General features: G+C 41.4%; 1 protein-coding gene across 7 annotated transcripts in view; it reads left to right on the top strand.

Annotated features, from left to right (window-relative positions):
• ARNT2 (aryl hydrocarbon receptor nuclear translocator 2) overlaps positions 1-21,803 on the top strand; it is a 134,742-nt gene that overhangs the window by 45,871 nt on the left and 67,068 nt on the right. For all 7 annotated transcript variants that reach the window (XM_048866563.2, XM_075133157.1, XM_075133156.1 and 4 more), the window contains 2 exons: positions 3,469-3,682; positions 7,304-7,517. In XM_048866563.2, coding sequence (XP_048722520.2) covers positions 3,469-3,682; positions 7,304-7,517 — 428 coding nt within the window. The remainder of the gene's footprint in view (positions 1-3,468; positions 3,683-7,303; positions 7,518-21,803) is intronic.

Genomic DNA, 21,803 nt, shown 5'->3' with positions numbered 1-21,803 from the left:
TCTGTGGTCCCTCTTGTTATCTACTAAGCTCAACTTTAGTGAGTTCCAGGTCAGTGTCAGATTTATTTCTTTGGCAGGCCCTTTACTGACCTATGGATTAATGTAATAATTTTAAAGTTTTAAAATAATAAATAACATGGAATGTTGGATTTTGTCACTGTTTTCATGCAGCAACGGTCCTGTTGTCCGTTGGTTACTCTGTATGGGATTGTTTTTAACTATGCAGTGTGGTTGTAGCAATGTCGGTCCCAGGATATTAGAGACACCAGGTGGGTGAGGTAATATCTTTTATTGGACCAACTTCTGTTGGTCAGAGAGACAAGCTTTTGAGTTTACACAGAGCTCTCATATCTAATCTCTCTCTATTATCCTGGGATCAACATGGCTACGCCATGTCACTCACAGAGAGTTGAGAATCTGAAACAGGTCCTTCATTAGGAAGAATGTGATAAATAAAGTATACAGTAACCTTAACAAAAGAGAGAGGTTGTAATTTGTTGAACCATTAAGGGCTGACATTGCAATACACTTGTTTGAATTGTATACTCATTGATGCTTTACTCCTAAGTAAGGCTGCGTGCCTGTCATGGAACTCATGGATTTCGTGACTTCTGCAGTGGCCTGTGGCTCAGGCCAGCAGCAGCAGTTTGGGTGTGTGGGAGGTGGTTGGGGCAGGAGGTGGAGGTATGGGGCGGCGCTTACCGGGGTGGGGGGAGGGAGGGGTCTCCAGCTCCCACCAGCATGTCCCTGCAGCACCTAAGCAGAGGGACCAGAGGGCTCTGCGCACTGCCAGCGCCCGCAGGTGCTGCCCCTGAAGCTCCCATTGGCTGTGGTTCCCGGCCAATGGGAGCTGTGGAGCTGGCACTTGTGGTGGGAGCAGCGTGCAGAGCCCCCTCTAGGAGCTTCAGGGACATGTGGAGCCGGTAGGGAGTCTGCGAGCCCCACCAACCCTCCCCCCAGCACCAACAGGGGTCCTGGGCTGCGCGCTGCAGTCCACTCCCCCTCCGCCCCCCAAACCAGCAGGCGTCCCAGGCCGTGCGCTGCCGCCCGCCTCCCCCACAGCACCAGCGGGGGTCCTGGGCCAACCTGCCAGAGCACCTGCAGCTCCCCGGCCCAAGTTTTGTTTAGGGGTATATAGTACAAGTCATGGACAGGTCCCGGGCCGTCAATTTTTGTTTACTGCCTGTGACCTGTCCATGACTTTTCCTAAAAATACCCGTGACTGAAACGTAGCCTGACTTATAAGGTCCTTATTGATATCAGTGGGAATTGTGAATGTGGAGACAGAATTCTAAAATGTGTTGATTCTGTTACAGTGACTCCAACATGTAATACCTACATATGATACCCTGCACATATGATGCATCTTCTAAAGCAACACAAGCCAATGCACTCCTACTCTTCTAGGTGTTCTATGATCTTGCTCATTTGCTAGAGTATTTCAAAGAGACGCATATTGCAACTGGGATCCCGACCCTAAATTTAAAAAAAAGCTTAGTTGTGAAAAGTGGGTGAAAAGTACTCTGATCTTTGCTTAGTCCACTTCCACGAGTCACTCCTTTATTATTCAGCACTGAGTTATGCTAAATCAGAATAAATTAATCTCTTCCAATACTGCATGTTGTACCTGTCAACATTACTGGATTCTCCATGTGGTAATCTGCAATTTCACATCTTGTTGGATCAATCAGTTATCCCTCAAGAAAACTCCATACACAGCTCATTGAAATCAGTGGAAGAAGCTGCTTTGACATCTGAAGTAGCAAACGCCTGTCCTGGGCATGCTTGTAGGTAGCTACTGCTTTACAGGTACAGTATGCTGGTGCCATGTCAGAAAATAAAGAAATGCACCTCTATGATGCAGTGTAGTTTTCTGGGTTCGGTAGGTTAGTTCCTCAGCTGATGTAAATTGGTTCAACTCCATTGACTTAGATAAAGCTATTTGATTTGCACTAGCTTAGGATCTGGCCCACAGATCCTAATTTATATACAGCATTGACAGCTGGTAATTGAAAAACCCTGAAATGCAACTGGCCAAATCAGTAATATATTTATTGTTATGTGCTGAGAACTTTGGAAATAAAATTTAAATGAGTCAGTGATCCTCTTTGTTGTAGGGTATGGGGAAGTGTGAAGTGGAGGGAAAAAATTTAATTTACTGGATACTTGTTTTTCCTAATTTGATAGGTGGACTGAGTACAGTGTTTTGCCATGAAAATTAATGTCTGTAGGCTAAGGCTGGGGTTTTCAAAGAATGGAAATTATACATCTAACTCTGTTAGACATCTTTGAAAATCACACCCTAAATCCTGAAGTCTTTACACAATTTTTAACTCAATTATTTATCCGGTAAAATTCCGAAGAACTTTAATGATAGTTTTGACTGAGTAAAAACTTTAAGATGTGGCCTTTTATAATTATAAATGTTGTCACGCATGGAAGACAAAGTAAAACCAAAGCTTCTGATAATGTTTTCTTTTGAATGTTTTTTGAGCACAGTATTAGTATTCAGGAACTCCGGAGTTCTAATCGCAGCTCTAGCTTTCTTTGGCTTCCTCAGACTTCCTTTGTAGCTATAGTCAAGTTATTTAACCTCTGTGAAACAGGGTTATTGTGAAGATGCTCTAGGTATCTGTGTAAGTCTCATTGAAGATAATAAGCACTGTATTAGGGTTGACTATTGTCATAGTTATTTTCTCTTTTATATAATTACCTGTTCAGTGTCTGGCAAGTCAGGACCTACTTTACCTTTAATATTTGGTTTAGATATTGTATTTACTTGTTATACAAAATATGGTCCCAATCTTGCAGTCTGATCCCTGCATCCATACATAACCTTACTGAGGTCTTAGGAGCGGGCGGCAGCATAGAGGTTGAGATCTGCTGCATAGGATTACAAGATTGTGGTCTATATCGCCATTACAAAATTTTAGTCAGAGCTGTTGCTTACTGTGAACCTGAAGTCCATTGAGGGGCTCCCATTGATTTAATCAGGAGCTGGATCAGGATCTATATTAATACAAGGAACACCTCACTAAGGCCCTTATGCTATGAGGTACAGAACATCTCTTGAAAGGTGGGACTTCCCCCGGAGTTGACAGCCCTCAGCACCTCACGTTCCTTTTTCTGTCTGGTGCTCTAAACCAACTGAGGTAGAATTTCTAGGGGATTAGAGCCAGGAACTGGCAGTTCAGAAATCAGGATTCTTTTCTCTGCTCTGCCACTGACTCACTGTGTGACCTTGGGCAAGTCATATTTAACTATCACGTGCCTCAGTTTTCCCACCTGTAAAATGGGGGATAATAATGCTTACATCTGTAAAGCGCTTTGATCACCTTAGATGAAAGATGCTACACAAGTGCAAAGTATTATTATTATTTATTATTTATTTATAATACCAAATGAAAATTCCTATACTGATCTTGTCTTTGCTTTTTCTGTTGGCTTGATCTTTCTTTAAATGTTTAGGGAGAATCACAGTGAAATTGAAAGACGCAGGAGAAATAAGATGACACAGTATATCACTGAGCTGTCGGACATGGTGCCCACCTGCAGTGCATTGGCCCGTAAACCTGACAAGCTGACAATTCTGCGTATGGCTGTTTCGCACATGAAGTCTATGAGGGGCACTGGAAATAAATCTACTGACGGGGCATATAAGCCTTCTTTCCTAACGGAACAGGTAGTTGCTTCATAAATGTTATTTCTTCCGGACTAAATAATCCTATTATTTTGAGAGGTGGGATAGAGAGGTCAGTAGGTTCTTCACATTGTTTTCCTTGCTTCATTAATGAGACGCACACAATCCCAGGTGTGAACACAGACAGATTTAGAGAAAATTCAGATTTGGATCTGAACTATATGGTAGCCCCCAACTGTAAAAACTCAGAACTGGAGAGCTTGGATCTGAACTTATGAAACTCCTCTTTAGTTTTCTTTTGGCTATAGGGAAGAAGATGTAACTGGTATTTCAAGGGAGCCCAGGTTCAGTCTTATCCACTGGAAAGTCCTCATGCCTGCTGGTACTTTTGAACCCAGAGGGCTGTAACTGACACACTTTTGCTCTTAACAGTAAAGTTCTTACATATGTAAAGAATGGCTTGAAGCAATGCATATTTCTGTTAGACAAATACCAGCAGCTGCTGAGCTTGCAATGCTCATATCTCTGTGTACTTTTTGTGATGGGTTTGGCCCCTTTGGGGTGTCACCTGATGTGCTGGGGTGCCACTGAGACAGCCTGTTCTGCCAGCCTGAGTCCCCTTTACCTGGTCTTACTGGGTTACGTTCACAAGCCTCTTCCAGGCAAGCACACAGGCAGGGCCACACCCAGCTGGACAGAGAGACAGAGATCTGCTCTGGAAAGATTCAGCCTTAAGGGCTTGCCCCAACACTCTGGTGCCACTCCCTTTAAGGGGGACAAACCCAAAGGTTTTATGCAATTCTCTCCCTCCCTCAATGTGGAGGGAGATATTCTCCCCCCCCCCCCGTAAGAAATTACATAAACTGGGTTATATCATAAAGAAGCAATAAGTTTATTAACTACAAAAGGTGAATTTTAAGTGAATATAAGAGGTAACAGAATAAAGCAGATTACTGACCAAGTAAAGCAAAATACGCAAGCTAAGCTCAATATACTTAAACAGGTTACAAAATGTAAATTCTCACCCTAAATGTTCTTTTAGGCAGGTTACAAAGTTTGTGGTTCAGAGTTCCAGTTATATTTCTTTTCAGACTGGACCCCTGTCTCAGTCTGGACTCCACCCTGGCCTTCCCTTCAATTGGCTTTAGCAGTCTTTCTTCTTGGGCAGACAGGCCATGGAGAGGAGTCCCGTTTGCTTTCCTCCCCACCCTTAAATAGGATTTTCATAAGGTGGGAATCCTTTGTTTCCCAAACTTGACCCCCTCACCCCCTCCCTTCCAGTGGAAATTTACAAGAACTCCCAGGTAATGTTTAGTATCAGGTGACAAGACCACCTAACTCTGTAGTATCACAAAAAGAAAAGGAGGACTTGTGGCACCTTAGAGACTAACACATTTATTTGAGCATAAGCTTTTGTGAGCTACAGCTCACTTCATCGGATGCATTAGCTCATGAAAGCTTATGCTCAAATAAATGTGTTAGTCTCTAAGATGCCACAAGTCCTCCTTTTCTTTTTGCGAATACAGACTAACACGGCTGCTACTCTGAAACCTGTAGTATCACAGCATCCATGAGTCAGTGGCAATATGGAGCCCTGCAGGAAAGCCAAGCCTTTTCACAGTCCATTGTCCTCGCTGATGGGCCATCCGCCCTGTCTGGCTTTTCCATTGTTGTACCTGAAGCGTTAGCAGTGGGCATGACCCAAAGTAGCATAACTGAAATACAGATACATAGTCAATATTCCTAACTTCAGAGACAGAAATGATACAGGCATACACATTGGATAATCACATTCTGTAAATTATAACCTTTCCAATGATACCTTACAAGACCCATCTTGCATAAGGTACATCTCAGTTGTGTCTTATTCTTATCATAAGCATATTTTCATAAAGAATATGGAGTGAAATGTCACACTTTTATCTCTCTAAATTTGCTTCTGGGGGACAGCAAATGTTGTCACTTGACTCGTCGTCTTACCTCTGTGTAAGCTTGAAAGCTTGTCTCTCTCACCAACAGAAGTTGGTCCAATAAAATATATCACCTCACCCACCTAGTTACTCTTCTCTAGGGCACACTAGTCACTTTTCATTGTATCATTTTTTATTTTTTATTTTGAGACTTACAGAATGGCTCACACATTTTTTTCTATTTCCAACTGTGTTAATATTGGATTTAAAATGGGGTCATAAATCCTTCAGAAGTTGCAGCTAATATAGAGGCAGGTGGGTCATTTTAACAAAATCATCCTGTTTTTAGTTGTGTTTCAGAAATGGATACACTGACACTGTGGTGAAAAATAAGATACATGTCAGCAGAAGCATGTAATTTATTAGCAGTATTTCTGATAGCAGTTACAGCTCTTTAAGGCAATGGTATCAGTTTACCAGACTAAGATCTCTTCCTTATCACCCAGTACCATCCACCTTCTGTTCAATTTTGTGCACTCCAACCCACAATGGAGCTTGGAATGTCCCTAAACTGTATCTTGCTATCTAAGGCTCCATTGTAGGTCAATGTGTGATATTAAATGTGAGATGTACAGTGGGTGGGCAGCAGGATCTAGCACAGACGTGCATTGTTTAGGCACCTGTCTCCACGGTAATAGTCGCAAAAGTTTGAAGCAGCAGCACCCAGAGATCCTTATTTAAGAGACTAAAATATTTAATCAAAACAATAAAGTGGACAGTGAAAAAGACTGGCTTGAGAATTCTCGTTTGTTGCTATACATGTTTCAGTTGCAACAGATTTGGGTGGGTGTTAAGAAGGGAGTCTGAGTAAACAGAAATAAAAGATAGGGCCATGTTTTTCACTCCTCATCAACCATTTTTGCACAACTGATTGCTTCCACCAAAATTGCTACACATTTTTTTTTTTGATACGTGCAAAGAACAAATTGCGCACACCGGTCAAGCTGTTGGGTGACTAATGGCCCAGGTTGTGCATGCAACAGTGAGCATTATGCACACAAAAAAGGTAGGTGCTCTTTAACAGGAACACTGAGATCTGTGCATAAAAAGAGGCTGTTTGGAAACTGGCCCTTAGCATTCAAATGATTCAGGGAATGGAAAACGTCAGTAGTGACCCTCCTTTCCTATGTGGAAAAGTTCTACAGAATTTAATAGAGATTAATAATCTTTCAATAATTTTTTTTTTATTATGTCTTTGCTATAGATTTCTATTGGAAAGTTTAAAAAAAACTATTAAAAGAATATCATTCCTTATGAGATTTTACAGATTTGAATAATAGCTAAAAGATCATATTACACTTCAAAAGAATCCTGTTGATTTTAATCTCTGTTAAATCCTATAGAACATTTCAATAAGGATGGAATTGCTGTGTTATCTTTAGCATGTCATTTCCCTTGTCTGTGCCTTTCTTTATGATACCCACTTCAGAGGGGAGTTACGGGGCTTAGTTAATTTTTCTAAACTGCATTGAGCTCATCAGATAAAAGATGTTGTTGTAGTTACTAAGATTAACAATTTTTGTTTCATTGCAAAATAGGATGCATTGTTATATCAGTACCACATTGAAAATGTGGTTCACTTATTATTTGACCAGCCATTCAAATCACAAAAAAGTGTTGAGTTGAGGGTGATAGATGTATTCTTTAATTCTCTCTTCTTGGTGGCCTTCTAATTAAATCCTGTCTTTGCAAGGAACTGAAACATCTTATCCTTGAGGCTGCAGATGGGTTCCTGTTTGTAGTTGCAGCTGAGACCGGGAGAGTCATCTACGTATCGGATTCCGTTACTCCAGTGCTGAACCAGCCACAGTCAGAGTGGTTTGGCAGCACGCTCTATGAGCAGGTTCATCCAGACGATGTGGAAAAGCTGAGAGAGCAACTGTGTACATCTGAAAACTCTATGACAGGTCAGATATGTCTGATGTGTGCTTCCTTTTATTATGGTTCCCTTCTGAGCTCAGCTGAAGTTCAAAATCCTGATTAAAGCCTAGGTCAGTTTAGCCTTTTTTATCTATGAATAACGGCAATTCAATTCAATGAGATTAGGCTGCCATTGTTTTGCTGGCTGTGCAATGATGGTGATGAGCTTATTCATTTATGTGTGGTGTTAGAATCTGCTCCCCACTTACTTGACTTCAGGTTTGGCTTGTAGACACTGCCCCCCTCCCCTCCTTAACTTAGCTGTACCTTCACATCTCTGGCTTACCCAGGTGTGGATTCTGCATTGTTTTCCTTCCTTACTCTCTGATCTTTTTATCTTCTTCACAAATATGTGTTTTCTTTATGCCTGTGTCTATTTTGAAACCTGAAATAATTTTCCACACTTCTGTGTTTTCTAAAAGTTTCATTTGGTCTGTTAAGAAAAAACATATGCAAAAGATTTAATGCTTGGCAGCTCAGAGTCACATGTGGCTTTTTAACAAGACATTTGCTGCTCTTAGCTAGTGTGTGATTTATAACATACTTTGTGGTTTTCTACTTTTCAATTAAAAGATGCATATCTTTATCTTGTAATTGTGGCATGTAAAGCCATCAAGGCTGAGTACCACCAATCGGAGATGTGACCTTCGTTAATAGGGCATAGGCTGTATTAGAACTAGCAAGATGGAGCTAAATCCCATTTTCACTGAAACTTGTAAAGTAGAAAACCAGAATTACTTAAAGAATGTGTAGGCTTGTTCCTTTTGTCTAGCCATGCAGTATGTGTATATCTGAGGAATACTCAGGCTAAAGAAAAATACTAGAGCTGTGCAAAAACTCCAAACAAGGCAAAACTCACATGGTTTTCACTTCCTTAGGAACTCAAACTTCTGACCTTGTTTGCTGGAAGTTTTTCTGTGTTTCATAACTGAAAAGCCTGTGACCGTTTCAAGTGAACCTGGGCACAATTTACAGCTTCCATCTCAAAAGAGTGCCAAATTCATGGTTCCATGGGGTTTTGGAGTCATGTGGTTTTGGCAAAGATTTGCTTTATTCAAATCAGAAACTCAAAGCAAAACTCAACTGTGAAAATCCATATGGATCAAAACCAAGAGAATGTTGAGAAGAACCTGGGCAAACTGCTGAGATCCACATAGCTCTAAAACTTTGTGCTTTGTTTAATAAAAATATAGCATACACGCTCCCATTACATATAGCACTTAATACAGAGCATTCCCTTTTAAGAAGCAATTATCCCAGAGACTCACTTAGCGCTTAGGAGTGGATCTTCAGAGCGCTTAGCTCTGTTCAGACTGGAGCAAGGTTAGATCAATGTCGAGCACTTTTGAAAATCCAACTCTAAATATATTCATTCAGTTTTAAACTTGTGCAGCTTTTTAGCTGAACCTTCCTTTGCATGGAGAAAAAAACCTTCAAAAACTGAAAACATTTGGGGTCAAATCCTCTCCCTGAAAAAGTCCCTTTGAGCGACTAGATCAGCGTAAAGGGATTTAAATCTGCCCTCAATGGACAGCTGAGGATTCCCCAAGTCCAAGGAAATTTTATGCTGGTATAAAATCTGAATAGTTGTCCCTACGCCAGCCCCTCCTGCCTCACCCCGTGGTGTAGGGGCCATGCTGGGCATGGGAAGGTGCTGAAGGCGCCGAGTCTAGTGCCAGTTACAAGCTGGTGCAGACAAGAGGAGTGCATGGGAACAAGTGTGTCGAGACGTTGTGAAGCCGGTTTCTGTGTAGCGTTATAGAGAGCCAGTACTTCACCCTTCATATGGCCAGTTAAACATCTCTTCAGCCATAAATGCATTCAGCAGCCTGATTTTTACGGGCAGTGCTGGGAATTGCATGTACACATTAGACATGTACTGTCACACGCGCACACACCATTTATGTGCATCTCAGAAAAAAAACAATCTTTCAGGGTGTCTCTGGGATCTTAACTAGAGTTTGTATAAGATTAGTCTAATTGTTTTCCTGTATTCCCATCTGTCTGTAGCCATCTGCTGTCTCTTGTCGTATACTTAAATTATAAACTCTTTGGGGCAGGGACTATTAGCGCAGTGTGGTCCTGGTCCATGATTGGGGTTCCTTGGAGCTCTGATAATACAAAGAATTAATGCTACTGCTAATAGTCTAAAGTAAGTGACAATCCTTGTCAAATGTTCTTATGCTGCAGTTTGAGTCTTTCTTTTTAAAAGAAGACACCACTAGTGAGATTTACATACTGTAGTGTTAGTACAGACAGCAACAAACAAACTCTTGAAATTCAGTTTTAAAGTTAAGTAGTTTGATTCTGCAGTCTACCATAAACTAAAATTAGGTATACTCCTTTCAGACTGTCAGATCAGTTTCAATCCATTTGTAAGACGGCATGCTATGGTGCTCCAGCAGCCATTTTATTGCCCCTTGATCTCGCTCATCCGATGAAGTGAGCTGTAGCTCATGAAAGCTTATGCTCAAATAAATTGGTTAGTCTCTAAGGTGCCACAAGTCCTCCTTTTCTTTTTGCGAATACAGACTAACACGGCTGCTACTCTGAAACCTCTTTGAGTAGTGTGGCCATATATATTCCAAAGTGCACCACACCTAATCTACGCAGTAAGACACCACCCTTTCTCTAGCATGAGCCATGCTGAATTCAGCAGCAGGTTGTAACTTCTACATCAGTGTAATGAAATAGTGTAGGTAAATGAATTAATTAATTTTTTTTTTAAAAGAACCACGGAGAGAAGTGTTTGCCTCAAGCTAGTATTTATCAAACCATTTGGGCAGTCCCTAAGCCACACTCTGTTTTCCAAGATTACTGTTTTATACAGAACAATGCAAGGCTTGAAAGAGAAGCAAACTGCAAGCCAGTCAGCTGCTTGTTTGATTTTTTCTGCTAAAAGTACGGTTCACCACAGGCAGCAGGAAAATCCCACATCCTTCCATGGTCACCAGCTGTTGAGCAGAGGGGCCACACAGGGAAACAAGGGGATTTTTCAGGTGAAAGTTCAGTTTAGAAAAGTTACGATTTTTAATATTCTCCCCCCTTCTAAGTGTACATTTCCTCATCCCTGTAAAATACCCTTTTCACCTGTTGAGGTTTGGGAACAGACACAACAGAATTCCACAGAAGCAACTTTTACTGTCCTGTATCAGATCACATGGCGTAAGCCTCTGGTATGTACATGGCACCAGGATATGAATGCTCAGTATTATTATTACATTGCTCTGACTTTCCCAGTTAGCCCCTACTGTTAGTGATCCCTGGACACAGAGAGGCTGTTGCACATTGTGAGCATTTCTGGGTCTACCATTGGCAAGTACGATGTACAGACAGTGAGAGAGTAAGCGCTTTCTCGCATTTCTGCACCCAAAGATGAAATAAATGAGGGTGAGACTGGGACATGGATGCACAATCCCATGGACCTAAACTATTGATGCTGTCTGCTCAGAGGTAGTGAAAGGCGGCTTCCATCCTGATCCCATGCGAAGAGGAGAAATGTGCAGTGATTTCACTGAAGGACGGTGAATGTGATACAAAGAAGTTGTCCTACTGTTCACGACACACAACGAGACTCCTCAGAAAGCCAGTGACAGTCTGAGGAGAAAACCAAGGCCCAAACCAAACTATGCTGGGCTTCACATCTGGGACATCAGCCTGGTCCCTGGCCAGAAAGTGCCTTCCAGCAGAAGGGGATTCTGAAACCAGGATCCAATCTGCCCAGCTGCATCTTCTCTCCATTACTGTGAGGGCAAGCGCAGCCTCATCCTTGCGTACCTGTGCCTCCCTCATGTGCATCATGGAATCTGTACTGTTAGCACTAAATGTGACTAGCAAATATCTTGTGAGGAGTCACTAGGGAAAACAGAGAGGACATGAGATTTCTGTAGTGTTGAGTTTTTAACCTGGTCTAAGTTAGATCCTGCAGCAGTTTAAAGGCATGAAGTTGCAGAGAAAAGTGGGGACTTTCCACCTATGTTTTAGATGACTAGTGACTTCTTCTCAGTGGTTGAGATGGCAGGTATGGAAGAGATAAGTGTGACTAGAAACACACACTTACTCAGCCCTTGATTCACTTTGTCAGGTCAGTGGTGGTATTTTACAGTCTTCCAAACCATGGGAGGGCAGTGGGCTTGTTGCTGATCATGTAGGCACATAACTATATGCAAAGGCTCATTAATGTAATGGTATTAGAGCTGCTACAGATATTGTAGCAATGGGCATAATAGAAGTGTCTAATTAAATAGGCAAAAACAAGTCCTAGAGGTAAAGAGGGTCATCTTCCCCTTTTGCACTTCATTTTCCTAGAGTTAGTTGAGTGCTGTATCTATTTTTGGCTAAAGGGAAAATGGTTGATTTCTATGTTGTTTCATACCCATGGAGATTTTTGGGGGGGGGGTCTGGGGATGGAACAGTTGTCTGCGTGTTTATTGTAGGGTAATTGATAACACATTGTAGCACCAAGAAAGTACGGATCAAGATGAGCTAGGAAAGGCCAGGACTGAAATGTGATAGTGACAAACAGTGCTCCTAAAGAAGGTTTTTACATGTGCTAGATGGGTGAGTACATTCTGAGAAGGGAAGAAATTCAGGAGAATAATCAAAGAATTTTTCTTTTTTGTTCTTACAAGTATCCAAACAGGAAAAATGACTCTTAATTTAAAACCTAGTTGGTCAGAACTGTGCTCTTGGAGAGTTGTAGTTGATGATACTGTACGGACGCAGGGGACTGTACTATCTGATTCCGATGTGGGATCAGGGACTACGTTTGTAGTATGTTCATATAGCACATAGCGTAATGGGACCCAGATCCTCACTGCGATTGTTTGCTATTGTAATAATGCAGGGGGAATCCTCAATTAGCCAGTTAAATTGTCTGTAAGGGGGATGAGATTCTTCTCCTCTGAGACTCTAGCACAGAGGTGGACAAACTTTTTGGCCTGAGGGCTGCATCTGGGTATGGAAATTGTATGGCGGCCCATGAATGCCCGGTGGGGGAGGGGGACTCTATGGAGTGTAGCATGGGGGGGCTCTATAAGGGATGTTACCGAGGTGGAGGGAGGGCGGGTTCATGGGGTGTGGTGTGGGGAGGGGCTCTACAGGGATGGTATCAGGGATTCCTTGGGGTCCTGCTGGCAGTGACACCAAGGTGGCACCCTAGCTGGGACGGGTGCAGCCCCTGGGTGGTTTCAAGACTTTTAGTGGTGGGGGGGGGCGTAGGAGACCAGGAAGGGATTGGGCTCACTGATGCTTGCGGGGGAGCTGCCATGTAGGGGTGGGGTTCCAATCCCGGAAAGAGCGCAGTGAAGGCACACCTGCACAGTGTGGCTCTGTGCCAGAAGATGGTGCTCATCAAGGGAATTGTGAGTCGGGGGCTGGGGGGTGCCGGGCGGGCTGAGTGGGGCAAGCCCCCGACCCCACTCCCTGGCGGGAGCTTGAGGGCCAAATAAAAACGTCTGACTGGCCGGAAGTGGCCCGCAGGCTGTAGTTTGCCCACTCCTGCTCTAGAAGCCACATTGAAGTCATTTAAAGCTAGAGGGATTACTGTCTAAAAATATCCATATGGAGATAAAAGGTTACTGCCTCTTTGGAGGCATTTTAATAGAGAGGAATTTCTCTAACCATATTCCACTTGTTGGTCATTTGGTCTGAAAGGGATGCAAACTGATACGTTCAGTGCATTGGCATCGCAGAATGAGCACTGAAGTTTGTGCCTCACAATTCTTCCAATATGAGATTCACGGGGATAGCTGGAGGAAGTATGGACGAGTAGACTGAGGAGCCTGGCCATCTATTCCTATTCCTAAATTTGGCTCCAAACTTGTGAGAGAAGAAGGGGAGAGAAAATCAGAAAAATACTAATAATGGCATTTTGTTTTTGAAAAATAAAATTTGTGTGCTTAAAGTTTTTTTTTTTTAACTTTAGGAGATCAGATCCTGAGCTGTGCATTATGTTTCATAAAAGAGGCAGTTCCCCTTTATAAAATATTCAAGACTTTTAAATACACTGGGTGCCAATGTTCTGCCAAGACTTTAATATAAACTCCACTTGCTTTTAACTTAAAAGGAGGTTTTGAATGATGCTTTTCAATCCAAGTAACTCACTCATCAGCACTCAGTTTGGTATATAGCAAAGTTGAGATGCAAAGTAGCTATTGTTCATGTTCAGTAACATCTTTTCCAAGAAAAACTAAAGGAAGAATTCTGCTCCCCGTCAACACTTGCAGCTCCGTTTGTTGCAGCATCAGATTAGCATAAACTACCAGGTGATATCAAAGTGAATCAAGGGCAGTCTGAGATCCTACTTAATTGTTTTAGGGCTAAATTTACAGCCTGTCTAAAAGACCGTCTCTCCCATATTTGTGTTCAAAACTACACCTATAAAATTGAGTGTACTCTCATCGTGAGCACCTGAACTGGTTGCATACACCAGATGTGTATCCAATCTTGCACATATCAGTTCTACAGAGAAAAATGATACTATCCAGATATCCAGAAGCTGGAATTAAATATTAGGCTGATATAATGTTTTTATTTAAAAGGTGGTAGGTGGGTGGGAGAATACACCAAAACTGAGTAGGCCCCATTCTTTCAGAATGAGGCTAACTCTGATCTCTCATTAGTGTAAATCAGGAATAGAACTTTGTGAAGGTCAGTGGAGTTATATCAAAATCAAGCTCATGGTTTGAAATATTTCGTTTTATGAATCATTGATTTGAGTTGCAGGAAAACAAAATATCAAAACCAGAAACTTTTGCACTCATGATTTAACAGTGATTAAGTGAATTTGGTTGCTAACTTTTGCTCAGAGAACTCATGTGCCAAGTTTAATCTTGGCACAAATTTTTATAGCTAAATTTTATAACTAGAAGTAGGGCTTCATAACGAAAACAATGACAGACTCTTTAGCTATAGGTGACCTGATAGGTGCCTTTATAGAATTAAAGAAAATATTTTCTATGACAGCTTTTCACAAAAATATTTCTTTAGTATTGTGGAAGTTTATTTGGGGGATAGACGTATGGCTTGGGGAACCTGCCTTACAGATTCTGAAATGGCAAGTTTACCATATGATGATGGCTTCAATAGAAGCATTCCTTTTCAACTGGACATGAAATTGAATATGATTCTGTTACCTGGCTTGCGTGCGCATCTGTAGGCAGTCCTGGTGTTGTAGACAGAGTCAGATTGTGAAAATAAAAAAGCTAAATAGTGGCAAAATCAACAGAAGAATACTGTTTGCTAGAAGGCCAACAGAGAGGTGGTAAGGAAGATGTTTTGTACGGTACTGAACACATGGTCAGTGCTCAACAGACAGTAAATAACACCATCTGAGAGAGAAATTCAGGAATAAGTATTCCCTTTTAGAGAGAAAAGGTGGGTGAGGTAATATCTTTTATTAGATCAACTTCTGTAAAGTTTAAACTTTACCTTACCTCCTCTCTGTTGGCCTTCTGGCAAACAGTATTCTTCTGTTGATTTTGCCATTATTTAGATTTTAAGTTTAAGCTTTCAGTTATGTTACCTCACCCACCTTGTCTCTCTAAATATCTGGGGACCGTCATGGCTACAACAATGCTACATATTCTCCTTTAGATCAAATACTTTTTTTCTGAAAACTTGTGTCAGGACTTTGTGTCCGCTCCTTTTTCTACTTAGTGTCATCTTTCCTGCTCTGTCTTCTGGCTTTGCACACCTATTTTCCTTTCCCCAAACAACAATGTGTGAATGCAGATGTGGATGTCGTGCATGTTCCTGTTTGTAGACTCTGACTTGATCCAATTCCACTGATGTCAATGGAGAGATTCCTGCTTACTTAAAGGAGAGTTGGGTGAGACACCTATTCAGTTGCCTGTGGCAAAGTGGGGAAGTACATTTGGAGACCCCCTTGAAGCTGTTTGAAAGCTGTTTGTTCATGCTGGAGAATCCCATTTTGTTTACCCTCTCATGGTACCATGCCAATAGTAATAAAAAATAATGATCCATGAATGAAAATGAAAGTCAGTGAACACATCCGCTGAAAACAAAATTTAAAAAGTTTAATTTACAGGATGTTTCCTACCATAACTGGAAGGGATCTTCTCTTGGTCCAGTGATAGTTTAGAATTGGCTCAGATTCTTTGGCAATACAAACTAGCCTGCTAAAAAGAAACTCCAATGCTTAAAATTCAGAGGAAGCAAAAAGTTTTCTACTAGAAAGTACAACATGGTGGGTGCCCTTGAATGTCTTCTTTGAATGTTATGGGAATTAGAAGTGGCTCCAGAGATGGACTCCCTTTTGGGTTTTATCTGGTGTGGCCAAAGATAAAGCTTTTCTAGATTTCCTTCTGCTTTTAAGTGTCGCATTGATGTTAGGGAAACGCCTTAAAGGAACCAAGTTCTGTTCTGGTCAGATAAACATGCTATTGTAGAGATTGTAAGACAATCAGCTAAATCAAAAGCGGTATTGAAGCTGCTTTGGGAATCTCTTCTGTAGCATTTGGTACCGTGGAGTACATGTTTATCAGGGCTGGTTCCGTACCAGAGAGGTGGTATAATGCTGGCAGCGTGTAATCTTGTTTCTAGGGACAATGGTTTATTTCCTTTTTCGATCCTGTGACTGTTTTATGTATACTGTGAAACTCTGAGGCTCCATGTACCTTTGAAAGGTTCCCAGGCTTTGCAGCCTGGGAAGTGATGGAGAGTTGAATCAAATCCAGATCTCTCTACTTGGATCATAGATCCTTATCACAAGGTGGCTGGCCTGACCTAATGACAGTATTGGCCAGCGGGCAGATAGGGAGAGCTAGACTTTGTCAGTAACTAATCGCAAAATGGAAGTTACAGTAGTTTACATTTACATAATGCTTTTTACCTGAAAGTAAAGCCATCATTCTTCATAAACTATTTTTATACAATAACAGTGAACTGCAGCCACCTCTGCAGTGGATGCTGGCAGCTAAACGGTTAATTGCATGCTACCCAAGAGGAGGAGAAGGGGAAACTTACATAAAGAAAAACACTCCCCTTATGAAAAGTTTCATGAACTCTTTCATGTCCAAGCAGAGCAGTCAGAACCTCAACTCTTAAATTCTCATTCAAAACACCCCTATGCGTGTAGGTACTCAGTTTATCTTCTTTGGAAAGATGAAGGGATGAGCCAGCCATGCCAGGATTCCAGCCTGTGATTCCAGGGAACTGAGATATTTAAGAGCAGAAGTTGACACACTAAGCCATCCCCACTTGGTCAGGATGTGGACTGTGTTGGAATGCACAGTGGCCACATTCTCTCAGAGGGCAATTACAAAAATGATTACTGTGAACACTGAGGATTCATATTTCAGCCTGGTTTTGCTGTGGAAGTGTCCAATCCTGGCAAGACATTCTATCCTATTTATAAGTGTGAAATCTGGGGGAGATTTGGCTCATTCTAGCGACACTACCAAATCAGCATGTGATACCTGTTTTTCAGCAAACTCGTGGGTTTTATGAGCCTCGTGGCATATTGTATAAGTAAAGGAATGTTAAAAGCAACAATTTCCATTCACACCCGCCAGTTGCCATTGCTGCTGTTCCAGTAAAAAAGTTGCCTATGGCTTTGTGAACTATTTGTTCTTGTGGCAGGAAAGTTGCTATGGTGCAGATCGCCTTTGAATTTGCATCTTTGTTTAGTTTCAGGTATCAGAGTTAGTGCCTTCCAGATTCACTATGCTCAGAGGTAGGCTTTCAAGTTTAGGCTAGAGAAATGAGGCATTGTCACTTTCCATGATGATCTCAAGCAGATGAATGAGAACAGCAGATTGTGTATGGTTAGGCAAGAGCATAAAACAAGAAGTCTGTGCTCTTTGATATCCCTTCAGAAACTATTAGAAAAATGAAGCTCAAACCTAAATATTTTCAGGTGCTGTTCATGAATTGATTCAGCTAGAGCAGCTTGCTGTCCCAGGTGTCCAAGCAGCAGAGTTAACAGGTGAGACCTGCCTCAAATTTTATGATCAGACTAGGATGCAACAAGCAGGACAAGAAAGCTTTTGAATATTCTGTGCCTCAAACTGTAAGTTGTCCATATGTCCTGCCTAATATGCACACTGTAAACCAAATTCTGCCTTCAGTTACTGCCATGTAGCCTCATTGACCTCCATGAACTTGCAGAGATGAAACTGAGGATAGAATTTGGCTGTGTGTGTGTTGGGTGTATAGGAAAGAAGACTTAAAGGTTTGAAAAAGGAAAAGTTTCTAATTTCCTTGTAACCCAAGAGGACGTTCTACGTGATCACTGCCATGTAGAAGAAGCTAGTCTGGTCTCCAAGAGAAAAGAGACCCCACAATAATTGACTTTTCAAATGATTGTAATTTAAATGTATGGAAGAAGGAATTGTTTGATCTCATTAATTTGTTTGAAGAGAATTTTGTGTTGCTCTGGTCTCTGGGGCTGTTGCTGGAAAAATAAAATTCCACGTGTTGGAACAAATTAGCTGTGGATAAATCTGTTCATTAAATAACTCCTACACAAATGTAGTGGTCATCCCCATTGCTATGGGTTTCAGTTCAAGATGATATCACGATTGGGCTACAAGTCTGAAAGGAAAAATGATGATGATAAGTTGCATTTTCAAAATCACTTGGCTAATTCTGACATTTGGATGTAAAGGTAGCTAGATGAAGTAGCTTTAACTGAGTCCTCAGAGAGAGCCGCATTGCAGTTTAATAATTTGAGGTGTCCAGCAAATGCATTTAATATGATTTTTCAGAAGGTGTTGAAGGTATTCATGTAAAAGTGAACATAAGAATCATGTGGTTGTTATTTCTTGGTAACATTCACAGCAAATTTCCCACTTGGAAACTGCAATCTATTTGTCTGTTATCACAGACGTTTAAAAGGATCAATTTCAGCTTTTGCTGTTAAATATTTACTCAGACTGCTTTGTTTTGCTTTACTGTGTTCATGGCATGATGAAACATATATAGTTCAGCAATCTTTTTCCTCCTTTTTATAAACTTCTAATGTTTCATGAATACTTAATAGAAATGTCTATCTGAGTTCACTTTTCATTAACCCATTGCAGATAAAGCAGTCAAAGTTCTCCTCTCAGCTCCTTATGGCAGAACTTACCTTCAATCCTCTGTAATCCCTGTATGCTCACTGCTCTCCAGGGGTGTTCCACAGATATTGGGAAAGTGGAACGTTGAACTTGAGATCTTTCCTGTGGAATGGGGAATTTTCTCTTAAACTAACTTCCGTTTGGTACCTTCTCAATGTTGATTATGCTACAAGCTCAGTGTGTGGGATGGCTTGTTGGTGCACTGACCCAGGAGCAGCCCCACGAAGGAATGGTGCCTCAGTGTGGCACCTTTCCATCCCTAGTCTCCTCTTGTTCCAGAGGAGTAGTTATTTGCTGCTGGTCCCCGCCACCACCTATCTTCCCACTGGCCGGTGTGCTGGGATAGCAGAGGCAAGGCTCCACCCACTCCCTTCCTTTCCCCTAAACTCCCACAAATACCTGCTTGGGGTCTTGAAATAGCAGGCACATAACACCCATTAACTGCTACATGGGATCCTGCACGGGGGCACATGGTGGGGAGAGTTCTTAGTCACCCTCATGTGCCTTCACAGGCAGGTAAGCCAAGTCAGTGTTGCCCAATGTCTGGCTTCTGAGATTTATATATTTTCCTTTGTTCCTGTTGGATAATAGCATGATAAATAGTAGCCAACATGGATTTATCAAGGAGAAATCATGCAAAACCAATCTTATTCTTTCTTCAACAGGGTTACTAGCCTAGTGGATGGGGGTGAGTGAGCTGTAGACATGATATATCTTGATTTAAGTATGGCTTTTTACACATTTCCATGTGGCATCCTCATAGGCAAACTAGGGAAATGAGGTCTAGATGAAATTACTATAAGGTGGGTGCACCACTGGTTGAAAAACTGTACCCAGAGAGTAGTTATCAATGATCTGCTGTCAAACTGGGAAGTTGTATCTAATGGGGTTATAGTGGATCACAAATTGAATATGAGCCAATAATGCGATGCAGTTTTGAAAAAGGCTAATATCATTTTAGGGTGTATTAACAGGCATATCGTATATAACTGCTCTACTTGGCATTGGTGAGGCCTCATCTGGAGTACTGTGTCCAGTTTTGCATGCCACACTTTAAGAAATATGTGGACAAATTAGAGAGCATTCAGAGGAGAGCAAAAAAAAAATGATAAAAGGTTTAGAAAACCTGACCTAGGAGGAAGGGTTGAAAGAATTAGGCATGTTTAGTCTTGAATAAAGAAGTCTGAGTGGGGATGTGATAAGTCTTCAACTATGTTAAGGGCTTTTATAAAGAGGACGTTATCCGTTGTCCTACCATCAGTGGACATGGAAAATAAGAAGTAATCAGCTTACTCTGCTTCAAGGGAGACTGAGGTTAGATTTTAGGAAACACTTTCTACTTATAAGGGTACTTAAACTCTGGAATAGGCTTTGAAGGGAGGTTGTAGAATCCCTGTGATTGGTGGGTTTTTAAGAACAAGTTAGACAAACAGCTGCCAGGGATGGTTTAGCTGCACTTGGTCCTGCCTCAGCTCAGGGGGCTAGATTAGATGACCTCTCGAGATCCCTTCCAGCCCCACCTTTCTATGATGCTATGTGAAGTATAAAAACTCTGGAGGCAGACTAGAAAAACAAGCAGTGTTTTAATTAAGGGAGATTGTTTCAAACTAAGCTCAATAGAAGCTGCATAAGAAATGGAGTCCCTTTCTAAATTCCACCCGCTAAGCTCTCTTGTAGTGCACAGGGTGAGACTACTCTCACAATAATGAAACACGTGCTAGAAGCATTACATCATGACAACAAACGGCAGATAGTAAGACTGAGGGGGAGACACTGTGACCTTACACTTTCTATGGATTAGTTTAGAAGCTTTTTTTTAAAACTCTGTTTCATGAGGAAAGAATAACACAAAAAACAGAGCCTGATTCTCCTCTTGCACCAGTGTAATTCCACTGACATCAGTTGAGTTACAGTGTAAGGGAGAGTAGAATCAGGGCCAAAACATTTTATCTTATCTGTCCAATTAAATTTGCCACAGACTTCACATCTGAAAAGTTGACTATAGCTGTCCAATCTTTCACCACATGTAAGATCAACCTTCAGGTAAAGTGGGAGTAATAACACTTCAGTAATGCAGAGGCATTTTAAAAAGAGATTTGCAATAGAAAGGGCATACTGAAGTTTACGTTCGTTAAATGGAAACAACAGAAATAACATCCTCTATGGGTCTGATGCTGCAGCGCCTGGTGCTACAATTGCTTTGCATGCACTTTAAAGGGAATTCTATGCATGGAGCCGGTGTAGCATATCATTGTGGAAACTCTCCATTACTACTAATTACTTCTTAGCTGCCAAAGACAGAGCTAAAAGAACAGTAAGCATTCATGGCAGATTCTCCTCTCACCATCCTGTTCTACAGCATGCTCTGTCAAACTTAGCTTGTTCTGAATTTTTTTGATGGAAAATGAATGCCACTGTACAGTAGAACCTCCTAGCGTGGTCATTCCCTCATTGTGGCTTGGTGTTCCCCAGCAATTAGTTTGGAAATCATTAGAGGTCGTTAAATCTAAACTTGGCTCATGTTGACAGAGAAACCACAGATAAATTCTGGTACCAGATTATACTTTATTTTATTTAATAGAATTAAAACCTGTGAAAATCTTGTAGCCAGGGAAATTACTTGTGACATGATCTTGACGACCTAATAAGAGCAGCATCAGGAAACTGGAGCTCATGTAGCAGCAGTATTTCTCAAGAGATCTTTAAGCAGGCAGATCATTTTAATGGAGGTTGGTAGCATTCATATTAAACTATTATTATTTATTTTATTTTGGTGGTGTAGGAATGCCCATGCAGTTCATAAAACTGAGTGTGGTTCACATCTTGTTCTTTGGTTTAGGTTTTAATCTGTGAGTTACAGTATTTTTATAATGTTACTTCGGAGTGTTCTCCCAGCATGGAATTCCATGTTGAGAAAGCATTTTGGAGTAGCTGTTTCCGTCTCTGGGTTTTGGGTTCCATCTCCAGCTCTGGAAAGTCTACTCTAATGTGGACCTACAGTCATTCATGCCTTGCTCACCTACAGGCTGGGCAGTTGTAATTTTCTCCTACTTGGACTTTCCTTGAAATTCATCTGGAAGCTGTAACAGAACACACAGTACAACTGCCCACCTCATTTTGTATAGGGGAGATGGAATTATTAACCCCTATTATTATTTATTTGTATTGTGGTAGGACCTAGAGCAGTGGTTG

The sequence above is a fragment of the Caretta caretta genome, chromosome 10 (assembly GCF_965140235.1).
Source record: "Caretta caretta isolate rCarCar2 chromosome 10, rCarCar1.hap1, whole genome shotgun sequence".
NCBI classification, from domain to species: Eukaryota; Metazoa; Chordata; order Testudines; family Cheloniidae; genus Caretta; species Caretta caretta.
This window is presented reverse-complemented; position numbering and strand designations above follow the sequence as displayed.